The 19,165-nt window shown below is 41.9% G+C and overlaps 2 protein-coding genes across 10 annotated transcripts in view; both read right to left on the reverse strand.

The window, feature by feature from the left end:
- The window catches only part of KIAA0408 (KIAA0408 ortholog), a 29,175-nt gene extending 17,196 nt beyond the window's left edge, over positions 1–11,979 (reverse strand). For 2 of the 5 annotated variants that reach the window (XM_047733239.1, XM_047733240.1), the window contains exon 1: positions 142–380. The gene's annotated coding sequence lies outside the window, so the exon portion shown is untranslated. Of the gene's footprint in view, positions 1–141; positions 382–11,853 lie in introns of those variants that run through there. The other 3 variants (XM_047733237.1, XM_047733238.1, XM_047733241.1) reach the window with 3 other exon arrangements.
- Positions 11,980–12,025: 46 nt separating this feature from the next.
- Positions 12,026–19,165, reverse strand: part of SOGA3 (SOGA family member 3) — a 45,667-nt gene continuing 38,527 nt past the window's right edge. The window contains exons 6-8 of one of the 5 annotated variants that reach the window (XM_047733236.1): positions 13,562–14,737; positions 12,792–12,830; positions 12,026–12,160 (exon numbers count right to left, since the gene is read on the reverse strand). In XM_047733236.1, coding sequence (XP_047589192.1) covers positions 12,819–12,830; positions 13,562–14,737 — 1,188 coding nt within the window. In that variant the 3' untranslated portion in view covers positions 12,026–12,160; positions 12,792–12,818. Of the gene's footprint in view, positions 12,161–12,355; positions 12,831–12,974; positions 14,738–19,165 lie in introns of those variants that run through there. The other 4 variants (XM_047733234.1, XM_047733235.1, XM_047733232.1 and 1 more) reach the window with 4 other exon arrangements.

A 19,165-nucleotide genomic window follows, 5' to 3' on the forward strand; every position in this document is an offset into this window, starting at 1 on the left:
TTTTTAAGCCCAGACACAGACACAAAAAGAGGCAGATGTTGAACTAACCCTCCACTTAAACAGTGTCCAGAGTTTAAGTCACATCAGCAGCAGCCCCTCTATATTTTGCCACAATGAGTCACTTGATAGAAAGAAACATACCTTTTTGCTCTGGAGAGAAATCCTACGGATGTTCCACCACAACTAACAGTGGAAGGATAGCTAGGTTTTGTTCTTTTAAAGACGAAAGTCTCAGCCCAGTGTATCTTGCTTCTTTGCAAGAAATGGGAGTGCAAAATCTGTCCAACCATTCAACAGAGCAGCACTGACAAGTCCCTTAGAAACCTTCAGCCCCTTCACAAATCAAAAAGCTGCTCAGCTCAGTGTCACAGCAGCAGCTGAGACGACTGTGACGTCAGTTACTTGGAGGCGGCCTTCAAGCCAGTCTTCCAACCAGAGCTCTGTAACTTTAGAGCAGCTCATACTCTGGGTAAACAACTCCAGGTCCAGGACATTTTTAGCTTTTATAATGGAGCCCAGTATTTTCAAACTTGCCAAAAGTGCTGGTGTTAATATCACACAATGACAATGGCCAATTTTAGATTTCATTTGGAAAAGTCAACTCAGTTTTTATAGGCAAGAATTATCTCCTTGAATACCTCTCTCTTTCCCTTTTTCAGCTAGAGTCAGAAAGCCCTCTTCAGTGCCTTGACAAGTAGGTGTCTGGATGTGGCAGAACAACACTGGGAGCCGTCTCCAGAGATTTGTGAAAACGTATCAAATGTCTGACTTTAAATAAAGTGGAAGTGGGACATAGGGAAAGACCAACATCATACGCTTCACGTTTCTATGACAGCTTGCTCTCTGTATAGTGATGTCTTCCCACCAGAGGAAGTCAGAGACCATGGGAAAGAATGATATTTATCATGGGAAGAAAACAACAACCACCACCACGAGATACCCATGTACTTGCTTTCAGCTGAGGTATACCGCAGCCCGAGTATATGGAGGGGCCCCCTAGACCATGGCCAAATCAATCTATCCTGGAAATACTGGGAGAGATGCCTTCTTGGCAACATTTCCAGGTTGTGCATGAACTTGTACACGCATGCCTCTGCTTATGTTCGGTTTAAATGAGTTATGAGAAAGTGTCTAAAACAATTTTGTGTGTATTTTGGCAAATAAGCCTGTTAAAGGTTTAAATACTAAGGTCTTACCCTCAAGTCTGAAGAGTTTCCTGCGTGGTCATTAAAACATTACACATTCACTTTCACATGATTTTTTTTTTTTTTTTGCATGGTTCCAGATGAGTATTTTGTGGGAGCTCAAAAGTTCAGTAATAATAACCTGCTCATGGTAGCACTTTAGTGCAATTGAAGGAAATCATGCTGTGTTTCAAAAGCCTGCCATCATGATTTCAAAAGCAATAACAACATAATGGTTATAGCAATAACAACAATTACTCAGGGAGAGGCAGCTCTCTGCAAAGCTCTGCACTAAGTACTTGGAATGTATCTTTATCCTAGTTCACGCTCATAGCAAATATATCTATTGATATTATTCACCCAGTCTTACTGATAAAACCCTGAGATAGAAAGTAATTTCCCAAAGTTCATACAAAGATGCCCATGTGGAGGAGTAGGGTTTGGAACTTGTTTCTCTAACTGGAGGCCAGGGAATTTTGTCATGGAGATCTTGGTTGCCATCCTACTGCCACCACTCATCTGTGTGAAATTTTGAGTGTGTTTCTTCTGTAAAGGGATACTTATATTTACTTCCTGAGGTTGTTGTCAGAGTGTGAGGGGATACTTTTAGTGCCATGCACCCCAAAAATGGTAGTGTATTCCTGCCTCTATCCTTACCAGGACAGGAGGAAAATCCTGGAGTGGGGGGAAAGGATTGCCCCAAAGCACCTATACAGAATTATCTGGCAACATTTCTGCCCCTATACTTTCTTCCACTCTGAACCTCTTCATTTCCATGTGTCCTTTGTAAATATAATTAAGACTGGTGTTTAAATCCTATTGGAACTTCAGATAATATGTGGCTAAGTTATGGGAGAAATGATGTTGGGCTATCCTCTGTACTGTCACTCAACAGGATCAATTCCAATGCCCTCTTCATGGAAGTCCTAGTAATTATTTATCATAGGTGCTTCATCTGCTTCTTGTCATGGTAAAACTCACCTGAAATTACGCAGAACCAAACTAGGAATTTTGACAAGAATTTCACCCCATGTCTATCACTTATTCTAGTGTTTACCAACCCTTTTTGTTGCATAATTTTTATATGTATTAGGTTCAATTTCCATGCTATATACACAAATATATATGATGAAAGGACAGGATGGCAATTAAAAATTCAGCACAGGTGCTCTTGAATCTTTCCACGAAAAAGACTTTTAAAAAAACTTTAAGAAAAGTTCCTACTGTTAGGTACATAAAAAGACCAAGGCTGGTATACTCAGCCCCTCAGGGATATCTGGATATCTTGAAGTGCCTGACATTTTCAAGCTGATGTCAAGAATGGCTGAAAACTTTATGGCAAAAATGCAATTTGTGGTATAATCTAGATTGCTTTTAAACCAATTTATATATTTATGCCTTCAAATATGAAATTGACCCAAATCATTGCTCTGCCTCTTGGAGAGAATTTGGAAGAATCATGCAAATCTGGTGCCATACTAATCCTATCTCAATGTAGAACTAATATGTGAGGACATGAATAAAATAACATTTCATGTCAAGTAAATGCAGCAACACCAGTTAGGTGTCGAGATACAAAAAGGAAAATCCCAAAAAGGATTTAAAGAGGTCTATATGCATAATAATCTTAGACCACAGACGAAAACATTTTGGAAAGGGTGAAACAAGAACATTGAGTGCATAAATGTCATGGCAGGTGTTTCTAGATGTAGAGAATTTTAGAGCCAGAAAGGACCTCTGAAATCATCTAGCCAACCCTCTCATTTTACAGCTGAGGAAGGAGGCCCTGATGGTACATCATGGGGTCAAGGTCAGAGAGCCATTTACGAGCAGTGCCGGGAATAGAATCTTGGTCTTCTCATTCTTGGTGGAGTACCTTGAAGTTTAAAATGCCAAGGAGTTCAAGGGAAAAAGATTCGGGGCATGAGACATTGATTTCTGGCCTTGTCAACTTCTAAATTCTGTCTTCTAAGTCCACATGAGGGAGAGGCTACTCCATCTTCCGAGTATAACATAGGAGTCAAATAGAGTATTTATCTTGATGACTGCCTACCTACAGAGGCCTGTGTCCTGAGATAATCTGCATCTTGGGTCCAAATGCAAAGATACAGGATTTTAATTTGGTGGTTGAAGAAAATCTGGGAATAAATGTTCCAACTTTGCCTTTAGCAGGCCAGCACACATTTAATTTATAGTTTTCATTGAATGATGATCTTGAAGCCTTGCAAAGCAGTCATTTATTTAATTTCTTTATGCTATGGCAACTCTGGCTGTATATGAGGCTGGTGGCTTCTGACTTCTGGTTTGCATACTTTTTAAAGTCCCTTTTCTTTTACTCTTCAAACATATTTACCAGTTGAAAGGGTATCGTATTTCTATTTTCCTTGACAAGGAAATGGAAACAACTGAAAAGGGGATGAATTTGAAAAACTGAACTCATTCTTATGCATATTAAAATGTAGAGACTATTATAGGGCATACATTTAAAATAATCTTTCCTTCTGGAATAATGTCTTTTGCAATTTTCAAAATGTTTTATGATACATGATATTGATTGTTTAGTAGAACTCTCTTGACCCTTAAATTCTCTTTCATTCTTTCGGGAGAGGTCTTGGGCACTCCAATTAATGTTCCATTTAACAAATATTTGTGAGCACCAACTCTGTACGAGGTAAACTGTTGGATCCTAAGGCCCAGAAGAAGAGTAAGACAAATCATTTTTCACAATGAGGTTGGTCAATGCTGATGATTCCTGAAGGGTAACCTTTGGCATGACTGCCCACATCCTGAGTAGTCCACTACCCAAAAATAAACTTATAAACAAATGTGAAGAGACTCTCCTCCTAGTCCCCACAGCATTCCATCAAGGGGACCATAATTTAGTGTTAATTCCCAGCCTTGCTGTACCCTGCAATCACTCAGAGAATGATTAAAAAAAAAAATCATGGAAAGTTGGAACATTCCCCCAGACTTTGGAATCAGGTGATGAGGCCAGGATTTCAATTTTTACAAAATTCCATAGCTAGTTCTCTCAAATTGGGTCCTGTGTTATTTCAGTCCAAGAATGACAGGGTTTGGATTCTGTCTTAGCAAAAACAATATAATTTTGATACTTATAAGAATCTGTTTTGGGTTATAAGATTATGAGAGTCACACACAAAGTATTAGATTGTCACATATTTAGATTGTTGTTTTCAGCAAATGTGCTTTTTCCCCAGTTCTGGATGTTTTCCCCCTAGAATCATGGGATGCTGGCTCTCTCTTCTATTCTGAGTGTTGGTGGCATGTCAGCAGAGGTTTTAGCCAAGCATATCTGTCATGGGGCTTATGTACAGGCATTTCCAGATGACGAAAATATTCAAAAGAAACAGTCTTAAACGAACTGTTCTGTTTAAGTGTTGGTCTGTGTTCTGAAGAAATAAAACAATAAAGCAATAAAACATTTTAGGATTATGGGCTATTTAAAATTAGAGATAGATCTGGCTTACTGTTCTCAAACTGGTTTTTAGCACCTCATTATATTATTTACAGATTCTTGACTTGGGAGCTTTGGATAATGATGAGAACAAAATCTAAATAATAACTAATAACGGGACCTATTGTTCTAGAGTTACCTCTTATTTCAGAAAAGAACCTCAGGAATGCTGGTCCACCACAAGAGGGCCACCCAGAGTCATTTCTCCCTCAGAGGAGTTCCAGCAGTAAAGCAGGGCGGAGATGCCCTTTAGCCAAAGACAGAGCAAGAAGTCCCTACTCCCTATCCCTTCCCCGCCTGCCTTCCTGGGGAGTTGCTGAGTTGCTGAGTTGCCGGCCCACCTGTGTCTTCTACCAGAAATGTTAGATTTATCACCAATAGGTGGTAGTATTGTATTTCCAGTTTGTAATTGTCTAATAACATTTTATTGACAGAAGAAGCAGTTATTGGCTGGTCCCACATTGGCACATAAAAGAAGGCATTTGGGGGAAATTGGAAGGGGAGGTGAACAATGAGAGACTATGGACTCTGAAAAACAATCTGAAGGGTTTGAAGGGGTGGGGGGGTGGGAGGTTGGGGGAACCAGGTGCTGGGTATTAGAGAGGGCATGGACTGCATGGAGCACTGGGTGTGGTACAAAAACAATGAATACTATTATGCTGAAAATAAATTAAAAAAAAAAAAAGAAGAAGAAGAAGAAGAGCCAGCACATAGAAAGGATTGGGAGGAACAAGTAAATATAGGTTAGCTTTGATTGGAGCTTGGGAAAAGAATCAGTTTCATGGGACATGAAATGGGGAGAAGGAGGGGTGATGAGAATGGGAGATTGTCTGGGTGGGTGCCAAATGTATGGGTTGGTGCCCAAGTGAGAAGAAATATGTCATCATGACGTGGGAAGACTATGGTAAAGGCTCTAAAGATGGAGGTACAAACAGCGAGGCCCAAAGCCACAGTTCCAGGCAGCCCTGTGAACATTGTGATCAGAGCACTCTGCAGAGTCAGCCAGACCCATGGCCCACACCAAGGTCTCTCAGGAAATCCACGAGAGACGCAAACACAGTACCCCCAATGGCTGTCCTTGGCCTTGACACCATATTCTTTTATTGATGCTGTTGCCATCGAAATATTTTGCACAGGAAGAGTCCCACAACTTCATTCTTTCTTATCTGTTCTGAGTTTACCTTGCTTTTTTGAATCCATCTACTTTCTACAAATAGCAGGACTTCAAACAAAGAGCTTATAGCATCCAAGGCTGGGGGATCCTAACTTTCCATCAGTTACCTCCTTTGGGGGCTTCATGTGGATATTTTCATTATATGGAGTCTAAGCAGTTAGAATAAGGCTAAGACCTTCCATGCAGTGGCCCTGGTGCCTCAGCAGATATGCTCCCCCGCCCCCACCCAGGTAAAGTTGCTCAGATTCCTAAGAGTCATCTAAAATCCAGAATAAACTGATTTTGCTGACTTGTTAAGTAACATTCTCCCTCTGAAGTTCTAAAGAACTGATTTAGGCTGCCACATAGGTTGTTCTATTTAAAAAGTCAAGCTCTGTTTTGTCTGTCCAGGAATTCATGATTCAGAGGAAATGACATGGATTGTGCAAAAGTTGCACCTATTTGTGAAAATAAAGAAAGGAAATTATAAACTAGATGCTAAGCAGAATTTTCTGACTTTAAGAAATAACAGACTCTATAAGGTATCTTTCGGAAAAAAAAAAAAAAAAAAGCTCTCGAATTCTCTTCCCTTATAAGCCATTTGAGGCCACTGGGCAAACCAATGCGCTTCTCTCTGCCCCTCACGCCCTCTTAATTTTCAAACGCATAGATAAGTTAAGATAGGTATTTTCTTTTCTTTTTTTTTTTTTTTTAAAGATTTTATTTATTTATTTGTCAGAGAGAGAGAGAGGGAGAGAGAGCAAGCACAGGCAGACAGAATGGCAGGCAGAGGCAGAGGGAGAAGCAGGCTCCCTGATGAGCAAGGAGCCCGATGTGGGACTCGATCCCAGGACGCTGGGATCATGACCTGAGCCGAAGGCAGCTGCTTAACCAACTGAGCCACCCAGGCGTCCCAAGATAGGTATTTTCAACATGAATTTGAAGAGCTGACTTGCTGGCTTTCACGGTACATTATGTTGGACAACCTCAAAAAGGAACAAATGTTATTTGTCAGCCTTTGAGAAAATCATGTACCAAAGGGCACCTGGGTGCCTCAGTGGGTTAAAGCCTCTGCCTTCGGCTCAGGTCATGATCCCAGGGTCCTGGGATCGAGCCCCACATCGGGCTCTCTGCTCAGCAGGGATCCTGCTTCCCTTTCTCTCTCTCTGACTGCCTTTCTGCCTATTTGTGATCTCTGTCAAATAAATAAATAAAATCTTAAAAAAAAATCACGTCTTGTTTGTTAACATAGATACATAAGCAGCTCAGCTCAAACACTCAGCAGGGACCACGGAAAATCAACATTGAAGGACAGCTTTTCTCACTTTCTGATATGCTCTACCACTTTCTCTTCAATCCTTACCTTCAGTTAGAGCATCTGACCCAAAGCATGACTACCAGATGAAAGTGGGCTGGAGTTCTACCCAAATATAGCTACAAAGAGTGTGTGAATATTTGGAATTAGGGCTTTGCTACCAAATTGACATACCAAACTTCTCTGGCAGCTGATTAAATAACCGTGTCGCAACTCTGTCACATGGCTTGAAAGGAAGGTTGCAAAATGCAGGCTAATATACATTCCAAGCTCAGCACTGAATTTTCCCCTGTTTTATGAGTTTGAGTCAGTTATGCTTAAAAATAGCCAACTAAATTTTTTTTTCTTAAATCCAGGCCAACTTACCAAAGACACTCTTTCCTAAGCTCAAGAATGTGCATGCAACGGAATTGTCTACAATAAGGTTTGCTTGTTTGAATTTCTTGTCAGTGTCATGTTTAAATAGCACAGCTTCAAAGGTACAAATAGGAGAAAATTCCTGTCTCAGTAGTTGGAGGACTTTGTTCTCTTGATGAACAAAGAAACCTGGGCCTTCCTCTTTTAGAACTAGCTTTGTACAACAACGATAATGCAAGTAACAGGATCAAAGGGAAGGGGAAGAAGGTACAGGGGATGCTCTTTCTGAGGTCTCAGGTACCATCTCTGTTAACAGGCTATAGATGTAGTTAACATCTATAGGGACAGTAAGAGATGGTGATGTAGGGATGATATACCACAGACTGTGGGCACTCACAGAACAGTCTTAAGTTCCAGGGAGAAGGCAGCAAGGGACAAGGTTGCTTTGCACTTCCTGGCAGTTTGCTAAAACCACCTCCAACATACTTGCTCCCAGCAGTCCCACGAGATAGAAGCAGGTCTGAACTCCCTGATGCTGAATGCATGTCTCACTGTACACTACAGTGTGGGAGAGGGGTGTGCTTATATGTGGGCACAAATGGGAAAGTGGGGTATGTAGCGGGTAGTGGAGAGTTGGAAAGCATCTCCCTGGAACTCAACCAAATTGTAAAGTTGCCTCCTTAACTTCAGAGAAACTGTCAGAGTGACCCCAATTCTCTCAGAACATGGCAGCAGTAACCAAGTCAGTCCTGTTTCCCCTCCTCAGTTTCTTACTGGGGTTCCATAGATGGAGTGCCTGGATTGAATTCTTCTCTAAAACCAGTGCCTTAGAAGTTCATAGGTGAGATTAATATCCCTGTTGCCAGGATGACTTTAATTCCTAACAAGAGATCTAAGGATGCGGCTGGTGTTTTGATCAGCCTAGACCTCTTTTGGCTAGCCTCTCCTTTGTAATTCAGGCCACCAGATATTGTGGAGATATATGCAGCACCCCAGTAAGTAAGCATGTAGGCATGTATGTATGTATGCATGCATGCATATATGTGTTTATTGTTTCATTCCATGCAAAAATGTCTTGGGATTTTACTGTTTTCTTAGGGAAATCCAACATGCTCTCAGGTGTCCAATAAAAATAAACTGCAACCATGAGCCTTTTTTTTTTTAAGATTTTATTTATTTGACAGAGAGAAATCATAAGTAAGCAGAGAGGCAAGCAGAGAGAGAGGAGGAAGCAGGCTCCCCGCTGAGCAGTAAGCCCGATGTGGGGCTCGAACCCAGGACCTGGGATCATGACCTGAGCCGAAGGCAGCGGCTTAACCCACTGAGCCACCCAGGCACCCCACCATGAGCCTTTTTATTTATTTGTTTTGACACTTCACTAAGAGTACCTGTTAGAGTTAGCTGTTCACATGTTCGTCCGGGTCAATGAACCAACTGAAAGTGCTAAGAGAGTAAAAACCGAATTCCATTTTGTCTGCACCTAACAGCCACCTCCTTACATGGTTTGTTAAATACACAAGGGATCAGGGCGCCTGGGTGGCTCAGTTGATTCAGCGTCTGCCTTCAGCTCGGGTTGTGATCCCAGAGTTCTGGGATCGAGGCCTGCATTGGGCTCCTTCCTCAGTGGGGAGCCTGCTTCTCCCTCTGTCATTCTGCCTCCCTTTCTCTCTCTGTCTCTCATGAAGAAATACAGAAAATCTTTAAAAATAAGTAAATAAATAAATACACAGGGATCCATGTTCTGTATTTCTGTTGCATTCTCACACCTCTTGTATATGCCTTCTCATCTTGGTTTGGACACCAGTCAGCCGGCACCTATCGTTCCCAGAGGATTTGTGGCACACCACACGGGAAGCTTTGTGGAGTAGATAACTGTATACAAATCCACAAACTGGTGGATTGTCCGTGTGTGTGTGTGTGTGTGTGTGTGTGTGTAACTGTGGTCATCTCGATGCTCTAATTGAGGGTGTGTATGTGCCTACACTTGCAGGTGTGCGCATGACCCTGCACCCGCCCACTATTCATCTTGGTCCTGCTTTCTTCCTGTCCTCTTCCCATTTGTCTTCTCTGCTTTTGTTGGTTTCGAGAACCTGTGCTAATGAAAGAGAGTTTTCTAACACTGCACCACTGTGGAATTAGAGCTGCTTGGTCATTAGAGGCAAAGGCCATATACTAAAGATGGAAATGCCCTAGAGAGCATGTGGACATCCACTGAATGGCGGAAGCTTTAAGGTCTGCTGAAACCTAGACGGCTCAGGATTCTATACTGCTGGCCTCACACAGTTGGCCGCAGCCTTGGGTCAGACTGCGTATGCATATTTTAGACAATTCAAATATCTAAAGCAATGTTTCGAGGGAGTTTTAGAAAATACAGAAGCCTGGACTCAAAAATTCAGTGTCAGTTGGTGAGGTGGGGGCTCAATTCTAGAAACATCCTAGGAATTCAATTCTAGAAACATCCTAGAACATCAGTGTGCAGTTAGGACTGAAAACCACTGAACTAGATATTGAGTTCTTGATTCTTTTCATGATAAAGGAAGTTACAATTCTGAAGCCTGTTTCTTAAAGTCACACAGGGTAGTGACTATCCATGATACTTCTGAAGTGAGCACGTTCACTGCATACCATGCTTCATCAGAGGGACAATATTAACCATTTGGGTGGGACAATTATTTGAGATTTTGATTCCTTTCCTCTTACTGCCATTAGAGCTTCCCAGTTACTGTGACCACCTACAACACCTCCATAAACCACCCAATGTTCCAGGGGTAGCTGAGAATCATCACTTAGGTGGGTGGGTGTGGCTTCAAAGGCAATAAACATTTCCGATAAATTTCAGCCATTGAACACTGACTTTCAGTACTGTTACTAAAATGGTCCCCCTGAGATGGCAGTCTGGAGGCTTAATCAAGGCTCTAACAGACGGACTTTGATTTTTAAAGTAGTTGCCTTCCCTGAGATAATTTTTTTTTAAAGAAACAGTGGAATAATTGATTAAATACGGCACTTAGATTATTTTATTTCTTTTTGCCATAAAGTTCTACCTAGCCTTTTGAATCTCTAAGACAAAAAGCCAAGTAGATAGTGACAGATTCCAACTGTTGGCTAACTACTCCTCCTCACTCTTGGTCTCTCTTCCCTCCAAAACAAAACAAAAGCCAAAAAGAAAAATGTAAAGAACAACTGGGAGACCAAGAGCAGTTTTTTTTTTTTTTAATTTTTTAATTTTTTCCAAGAGCAGTTTTTTTAAATGGAATTCTCAACTATTGTGAAGTGTATTTTTTTTCTTTTTTAAAAAAATTACTGCTCAAAGGGAAATGGAGGTACTGGGGGATGAGGGTTCAAGAGATTGTTACCAGAACCAACTTTCATAGTAGAGCAAAGATTTTCCACATATTATTCTTGATGCTGAGGTGCAAGATACCTCACTTTATTTATTTATTTATTTATTTATTTATTTATTTTAAGATACCTCACTTTAACCACAGATTTTCATATCCACCAGCCAAGCTGCAAAGCATTTCTGAGTGCTTGACTTCCATGAGTGCTGATATTTCTGAATCCTGATGGCAGTGGTACATTCCAGTTTTCCACTGGGTACACTGTCAGCAAGATGGACAGAACAGGACATTTTGGATACATGGAACCTATCCAGGCCGCTTTAGGGATGAAGAGAAAGGGAGATGCTCGGGTTCACCAAAGCAAGTTTACACCTAGAGAACAACTCCCACTGGAATGATGTTAACGGCCTTGGATTTCGACTTGATGAAATTCTAGAAAATGACTATTTTTTCCCTACTGTACCATCTGTTCTGGAAGCAGTTCTATGTGATAACCTATTAGAGAGGCCAGAACTCCAGGCAACAAATTTGATCAGCAACAAATGCCCAAGTATAATAGGTAAATGCAGAAATGGCTGTTTTGCTTGGAGCTGGTCAAATGCAGTAGGAGGGATATAATCACTTTCTCAATGAACTAATGCGTAATTCACTTTCATGCTTCCAAACACATCTTTCTAAACAGAATACCATCAGCAAGCATCACGACAAATTGCTTACTTTCCATGATGGCCACATTTCATTCATTCACCATAATTTTTGCTAACGTTTACTGGATATCAAAACTATCTTGTTGGTCTAATGCAACCAAGCAATGATACTTTATAAATCCATCTATATTTTGAGATGTGACCATCTTGTTAATGTCCAGCTTTTCAATTACCATAATAATCAACTACTGAGAAGTAATTGAAAGATTTTGTCATTTTTTACAGTCATAATTAGTTAGCAAGAAGAGTACAGACTAAGATGTAAAAGAAAGAAGCAAAAACTGAAATGATTTACATAAAAAGCCATAATTAGTTCCTTACCTGAAATATTTTAATGCTTGGGCTTCTTTTTGAATTTGGTAGTGGTAAGATGGGTCTTTTTAAAGAAATAGGCAGTCTTCAGTGTTTTTATAGCATTGATTACTACAGAAATTATACTTCTTTTACTTCTTGTCTTGAAGGGTGAACAAAATAAATAAACTGAAAATACTACAATGAATGGTAAATGATGAAAGATTTACAGTACAAAAAACAGCGTAAAAAGGAAGACAAGTTTAAATATCGTTGTGTAAGAAAGTGATGAAAATAATACAAGAATGAGAATAAGTAAAATGATAGGCTGGAACATCTGGGAAGGTAAATGCAGAGACAAAGAGAAGAGTTAATTAATAATAATTTTTAAAACTTAAATTCATATTAACTAATCTAAGCATTCATTCAATTTAAGATGAAGAAGAACCCTCCCTTAAGCCTGCATTTACAAAATCTGAAACCTGTTAATGCATACAGTTCTTTCTCTCACTCTGATTTCTACTTTTTTCCCTGATGGTATAATTGAAAACCCACATGCTTCAAGAATTCAAAAATCTGCTACAAGGAAACCGAAAGCCAACCATTTGACATTATTAGAGAAACAATAAGCCTTAATATTTCAAAATTCAACAAGTTTTATCACAAAACTTTTTTTTTTCATAACAAAGCAGAGCAACATGCAAGGTAAATAAGCAATAGGGTTGCGATTTTTCTAGTTGTGACTAACAGGCAGCTAATTTAATATAATGCTTCTGCGTATACAGTGATCTTTAAATTTAAATCTCTTGCATGTCTTAAAAGCCATGCATGCTGTTGTACTTCCGTGTGTTCTCCAATGGATACAGGACAGGAGGCTTGCCAGAGAGGTAGCGCTGCCTGCTGTGTTTTACAAATTCTCTCTTATGTGGTTAATTCTGACAAAATGCATGGGTCTTTGGCCACCATACCTGGCTAGAGCAGCTCAGTCCAATTCATCAGTTGTGCCTCTACAAATTAGGATGAAGGAAAAATGCTGGTTTTCCCTGTTCGGGAATAGTTATTACTATTTCTCTGAATCAGTGTTGGATTAAAGTTAAAGTAGAACACTCCTTCCCCAGTTTTGACATAGAGAGATGGCAGTGATTTTTTTCCCCCCTAGAAATAACGATCCTATTACTTCCACTTGTAAAGGAGTGACTTCTATTTGTTCCTTTTGGTAGGGATCTAGACACAGTATCCTCTCTTCACTGTTGGCTTGTACATTTGCCAGTAGTTACACAATAACCCTGGATACTAAGTAATTAAACCACTTTTGAAAACTCAATTTCAATCTTAGTTCAAAACCTGCAAATACACAATTAAAGATTCCCATCTGGGATCTTCTTACAGCCTGATCCATTAGAATCGGTGGAGTAATACTGAACATATCGACACATAATGATATATATTTAAGATCCTTTAATCTTTACACAAAAACTGATGGTGGGGGTGTGTGTAAATTTCCTTTTTAACCAAAACAGAGGGGAGGGAGTTACCAAGCGGGTTCCGAAAACCCGAGGCCTGAAGAAGGACAGTGTGAGAGAACACGTGTGCTGTGGGGCTACGAAGCCCAGTGAGGCTCTGCGCGGGAACCCTGAAGCGGGGCGTGGAGGTCGGTGCGCGGAGACGCCCCAGCGAGGAGCACGAATCCGCGGACCAGCCTGGCCATCGCCGTGGCTCGCAATAGGCAGAACTGTACCTGACTCACGGATATGGGCTCCTCCGCGCCGCGGTCGTCCGCAGACTTGGGCACCTCGAGGCGGTCGATGAAGGTCTGCAGCTCCTTGCGGAAAGCTTTCATCTGCGCGTTGATGCGGTAGAGCAGCTCGTGCTCGCGGATGCGGCTGCCGTCGTCCTCCTCATCCATCAGTCCGAACAGGTCCCCGTTGGCCACGTAGATGCGCGCCTCCGTGATGATGGTGCTAGTGTCGGCGATGAGCCGGTCGATGGTCTTCCCCAGGCGCTCGGCCTCCGAGCGGATGTCCTTCATCTGCTGCCGGTCAGAGAAGCTCTTGGGCCAGGGCCCGGGCGAGGGGTAGAAGGAGCGGGTGGGCGTCAGGCAGCGGATGTTCCGCACCTCCTCCGAGTCGCTCTCGCCGCCGATGGGGCCCTCGCGCTTGCGGTGAGGCGGCCGCGAGTCGTCGTCGCTCTCCTTCTTGCCCGCGTCGCTCTCCGCGTCACTGTCTCGCGGGCTGCCGCGGATGCCCAGGTGCGAGGCCAGGTCGTAGCGCTGCATGTTGGACATAAGCACGCGGTTCTCGTACTGCAGCTGCATGACCTTGCCGCTGAGCTCGTTGATCTGCAGGCGCGCTGCCTTCAGCTCCTCTTGCAGGGCCTCGGTCTTGGCGCTGTCGTGGTGTCGCGCGCTCTCGTGGCCGCCCGACTTGTACTTGTACTTGTTGAGCTCGGCGGTGATGCGCTTGTTCTGCTCCTCCAGGTCCGCCACGTTCCGCCGCAGCAGCTCCGTCTCGTCCTCCACCAGCTGCAGGTGCTGCCGCAGTTCCGACAGGGATTCGCTCTGCTCCCTCATGAGCGGGTTGGCCGAGCCGTTGAAGTCATCCCCCCTCAGGTCGTCGAGTTCTGCCTTCAGGCCTCTGTTCTCCACCTCCAGTTCTACGATCTTCCTGCCCAGGATGTTGGCTTCTTCCTCCACGAGCCTCAGCCGCAGCTTGAGCTCAGCCTCCCTGGTGCTGGGAGGCCCCCCGGCTTCTCCTTTGGGCAAAGGGCTGTCCAGATCCCCGTAAAAGGATCTGTACTTCTGAAGCTCGTGTTCGAATCGGTCCTTCTCTTTGTCGATCTTGGCCATCTTCTTCCTCATCAGAGCGGCTTCTTCCTTCGCGAACTGCAGCTGGCATTTCAGATCCTCACTGTCCTCCTCGTTTGGGAAAAAGAGGGGCAGAGGAGAGGAGGTCACTTTTATGTAAGTCGAAAACACACAAAAAAAGCACACCTGCAAAAGTAGTTGCCTTTTCCTTGTAATTAAGATTCAATGAAACCAAGATAAGTAGACACTGTATGTTTTCTACAAATCATTTAAATTATTTGGTGGATAAAAGACGAGGACAATATCACATCCTGGAAACAATAAAGAGAAAGAAATATAAAAAGAGAAACACTATGGTCATCACTATTCAGAGACCATCATGTCTTGTAACTGAGCACAACTGTGGGGCTGTCATCTCAACAGCGTTCCTTTTGCATGTTTTGTTTTTTACATGATTTGAATTCCCCTGACTATAATAAATATGAAACCTATTCCCTGGACGGAACACATGAAGTGTACTCACTGCCCCTTATCGAGCACGGACTCTCAGACAATTTCTGGAAAGTTCTTTATCCATCTGACCTAATTTAATGTTTAGAGTGAAATGCCTAAATGCCTGGTTTAAAGATACTCCATAACTTTTTCAAGGTTACAGAGCTAGTACGTGGCAAAAAACAAAAGTGAAATTTGAATTCCATTCTGTCTGACTCGAAGGCTCATGGTCATTCTGAAGGAGCAAAGAAAGTCTTCTCTCCTCCATCTTCATTCAAGGCAAAATTGTTTACTTAAAGACCTTACTTAAAGTAAGGAAAATTTAACACTGGAATGGCTCCTCCAAGGAGAAACTGGCAAGTGTTTCATCCAGATCATTTTAAAAATAAGGGGGTGTCTGGGTGGCTCAGTGGGGTAAGCCTCTGCCTTCAGCTCAGGTCATGATCTCAAGGTCTTGGGATCGAGTCCCAAATCGGGCTCTCTTCTCAGCAGGGAGCCTGTTTCCCCACACGCCCCCGTCCCCGCCTCTCTGCCTACTTGTAATCTCTGTCTGTCAAATAAATAAATAAATATTCTTAAAAAATTAAAAAAAAAAGATATATTCCCCATCAGTCTAAAAACGAATAAAGTTGGTTCTGCCCAGTAAATGGATGATGGAGTAGATCTTATGGAAGCTCTTCTCACAATTCTTAGGCAACCTGCAAACACTAATTGCTGACTAAGTTGAAAAGTACAAACAAACTAAAATTGGAAATCAACTTGCTGAGAGCTAATATCAAAGTACATTATTATGCCCAAGGACACATTTCCTGAGGGCAATTTCCCCACATTTGCTTTTAAGTATGTACTTTGGGTCAACTGCGTAACTTCTGTGGATTTTGTTTTCCTCATTTTTTAATATGTTTTTTATAAAAGATTTTATTTATTTATTTGAGAGAGGCAGAGAGAGATCATGAGTGGAGGGTGGGAAAGGGGAGAAAGAGAGGGAGAGGCAGGCTCTCCGTTGAGCAGGGAGTCCTATGAGGGCTTGATCCCAGCACCCTGAGATCATGACGTGAGCCAAAGGCAAATGCTTAATGGACTGAGCCACCCAGGCGCCCCTTCTCATTTTTTAAATGGAAATAAAAATGCCTTCCTTGCCCAGCAATGAGTCAGCTGTGTTTGAAATGAATTGTGGTAAAGTAGCAGCAACCACTGGTAGTGAAGGTGGGAATAATGAGCTTCTGCCAGAGATGCTCATTAAATATGGCCCAGAGCCTTTGAGATGGAAGAGATGTAGAACAAGGAGGGCACAGGTCTCCTGTCCTCCTTTCTGTTAATGAGAATTAATATGGAAGGGTTGAGAGCTGATGAGTCCACAGAGCCTGACCATCACATTCTTTATATCATTATGCCCTGACATTAGCCCTATGAGGAAGGTGATCTAGTTCTACTTTATAGATAAGGCAGATGAGCTTCAGGAAGGTTGGTTAACCTGGTAGAGCACAAGTTAATAAGTGACAGAGCACATCTGTAACCAGACTGATTCCCAAAATCTTATTCTTTCCACTGTGTTGCCTCTAGAAAAGTAGCACAAGAGAAGGAAAGTAGGACAATGGGGTAAAAGAAAAGAAATCGGATGTGTTGGTTTGTATACTTTCCTCTAGAAGGGGTTTAGAAGAAAGGACAGAAGCACAGAGAGAAGAGATGAGAGAATTCCCAGGAGCACAGTGAGAGAGAAGGATGAGTGTAAATCACAGAAAGATTTGACGTGAAACTCTATTTCACAAGGCAAAAGAGAAGCTGTTCTACAAGAGACTATATGTTGGACCCTCAAACCTGTTCAGTGAGTATGAAACTAAGGACACAGAACAATATTTACTATTGAATCAGCAGAAGACTCAAAGATAACCCTGATGTTTCCAGCTTAGGCATCTTACTGGTTGGTGCTGCTAATGACAGGAAAAGAGAATGAACAAAGAGGAAGAGGTGTGAAGAAGATGGGTCTAAGCGTATTAAAATGCTGTCTTCGAGGTGTGTCAGTGGAGGGGTATCTAGCGGAAACATCTATCGAAGGCAAGTGAACTCTCAGGCCCAAGATTACAAAGATTACACCTCTGGCCCTGCAGAGAGTTCAGGTGCAAAAGAATGAGATGTATAGAGGTGATGGTTGAAGCTATGGCAGCGGTTCTGAAAGGAACCCAAGAGAAGAAAAGAAAGAGAGACACATAAGACATGGCTAAAGGTGTGGCGGGGCAGGCAAGAGAGTCCAATATCATGCAGGAATTAGAAACAATGCTTGAGTAGAAAGGTGACCAGCAATGAGCAAGTCCAATATGCCTTTACATAAGCTACGCTTTGTTAAAAAGTCAGAGTAGGGGAGACTGGGAAGTTAGGTTGAGTGTAGTAATATTCCCTGATTGCAAGTCTAGGCCTTTATTTGCTAGTAAAAAAAAAAAAAAAAAAAAAAAAAAAAAAAAGTGTTAGTAAAATACTGCAGTTTGAATCCAACCAAAATAGCACTGGATGTGGTCTAAGTCACAGACTGGAGCAGAATAACACTTCACTCGGCTACATTAAGCAAGCCTAACGTTTAATGTTTTAGCAAGGGAAGGCTACCTGATTTGCATATATGTAAACTCCCCTGCCTTAAAGGAATGAAAACATAAACCTTATTTTAAGACTTGGACATATACTACATGTAAGAAAGTCCCTATGAGGGACGGAGAAAATGATGGACAACATAGTAATTATTTTGTATTTGCTTAAAAAGAAATCTTTTCAGGGTGCCTGGTAGCTCAGTCATTATGCATCTGCCTTCAGCCCTGGTCATGATCCCAGGCCTTAAAGGAATGAAAACATAAACCTTATTTTAAGACTTGGACATATACTACATGTAAGAAAGTCCCTATGAGGGACGGAGAAAATGATGGACAACATAGTAATTATTTTGTATTTGCTTAAAAAGAAATCTTTTCAGGGTGCCTGGTAGCTCAGTCATTATGCATCTGCCTTCAGCCCTGGTCATGATCCCAGGGTCCTGGGATCAAGCCCCACATTGGGCTCCCTGATCGGCGGGAAGCCTGCTTCTCCCTCTCCTACTCTTCCTGCTTGTGTTCCCTCTCTCATTGTGTTTCTCTCTGTCAAATAAATAAATCTTAAAAATAAAATAAAATAAAATCTTTTCAGTATACAAAGTGTGATAGTTTCTACAATGCCAAGAACTTAAGAACCTGTAACCCAGTGTGCCCTGCATGCTCAGCCTGTAACCTAAGTATTGTAGCTGCATTTACAACTGAGCATGGAAATACTGTGTATAAATGCTGAAAACGTTAAATCCGAGATGGTATGGGAAGTGCCTGGTTGACAGTGTCTGGGCAGTACCCGCTTGCTCCTATTGTCCACAGTTAATGCTAGGCAAGAAACATTACAGTGCTTTGACATGTGAAGCAAGTGGTCTCTTATTTTTGTGTATATTAAAGACTCACTCTTAAGAAGATATGAATGACATGTGAAGAAGGGGAGCATTAGGACGATGAGGGGCCAGCTGAGCTGAGTTGACCCCAGCTTTGACTGAGCCACTACTAGATGCTAAATAACATTCCTAATGAATTACATGGATTAAACTCATTTAATTCGTACCACTCTCTATTATGATCCCCTTTTACAGATGAGGAAACAAAGGCATAGAAAGAATAAGTAAGTCATCTAAGGCCATACATCTGGCATGTCACTGCCCTTAACTGTGTGTGATACAATTTCTCAGCAAATAAAGTCACTGTGGTGCTGAAGGAACGTGTAAATCATACATCGAAGAAGGTGAAGCAAATAAAAATGAAGTACGAAGCCGTACAAATAATAGTAGGTTGAACCATATGGAATTGTCATTTACATAGGTCAAAATCACAGCATGTTGGCAATTTCTTTTGGCTCAATCTAGATAAAGGAGACACGAGAGTATTCAAAAGCACATACTGAACATGTTGTAGTATCAGACACTAGACACTGACAAGTCAAAGCTGCATAACATGACCCATGATGACAATCCACCCTGGCGATGGGATGGTA

Source organism: Lutra lutra, chromosome 6 (genome assembly GCF_902655055.1).
Source record: "Lutra lutra chromosome 6, mLutLut1.2, whole genome shotgun sequence".
NCBI classification, from domain to species: Eukaryota; Metazoa; Chordata; class Mammalia; order Carnivora; family Mustelidae; genus Lutra; species Lutra lutra.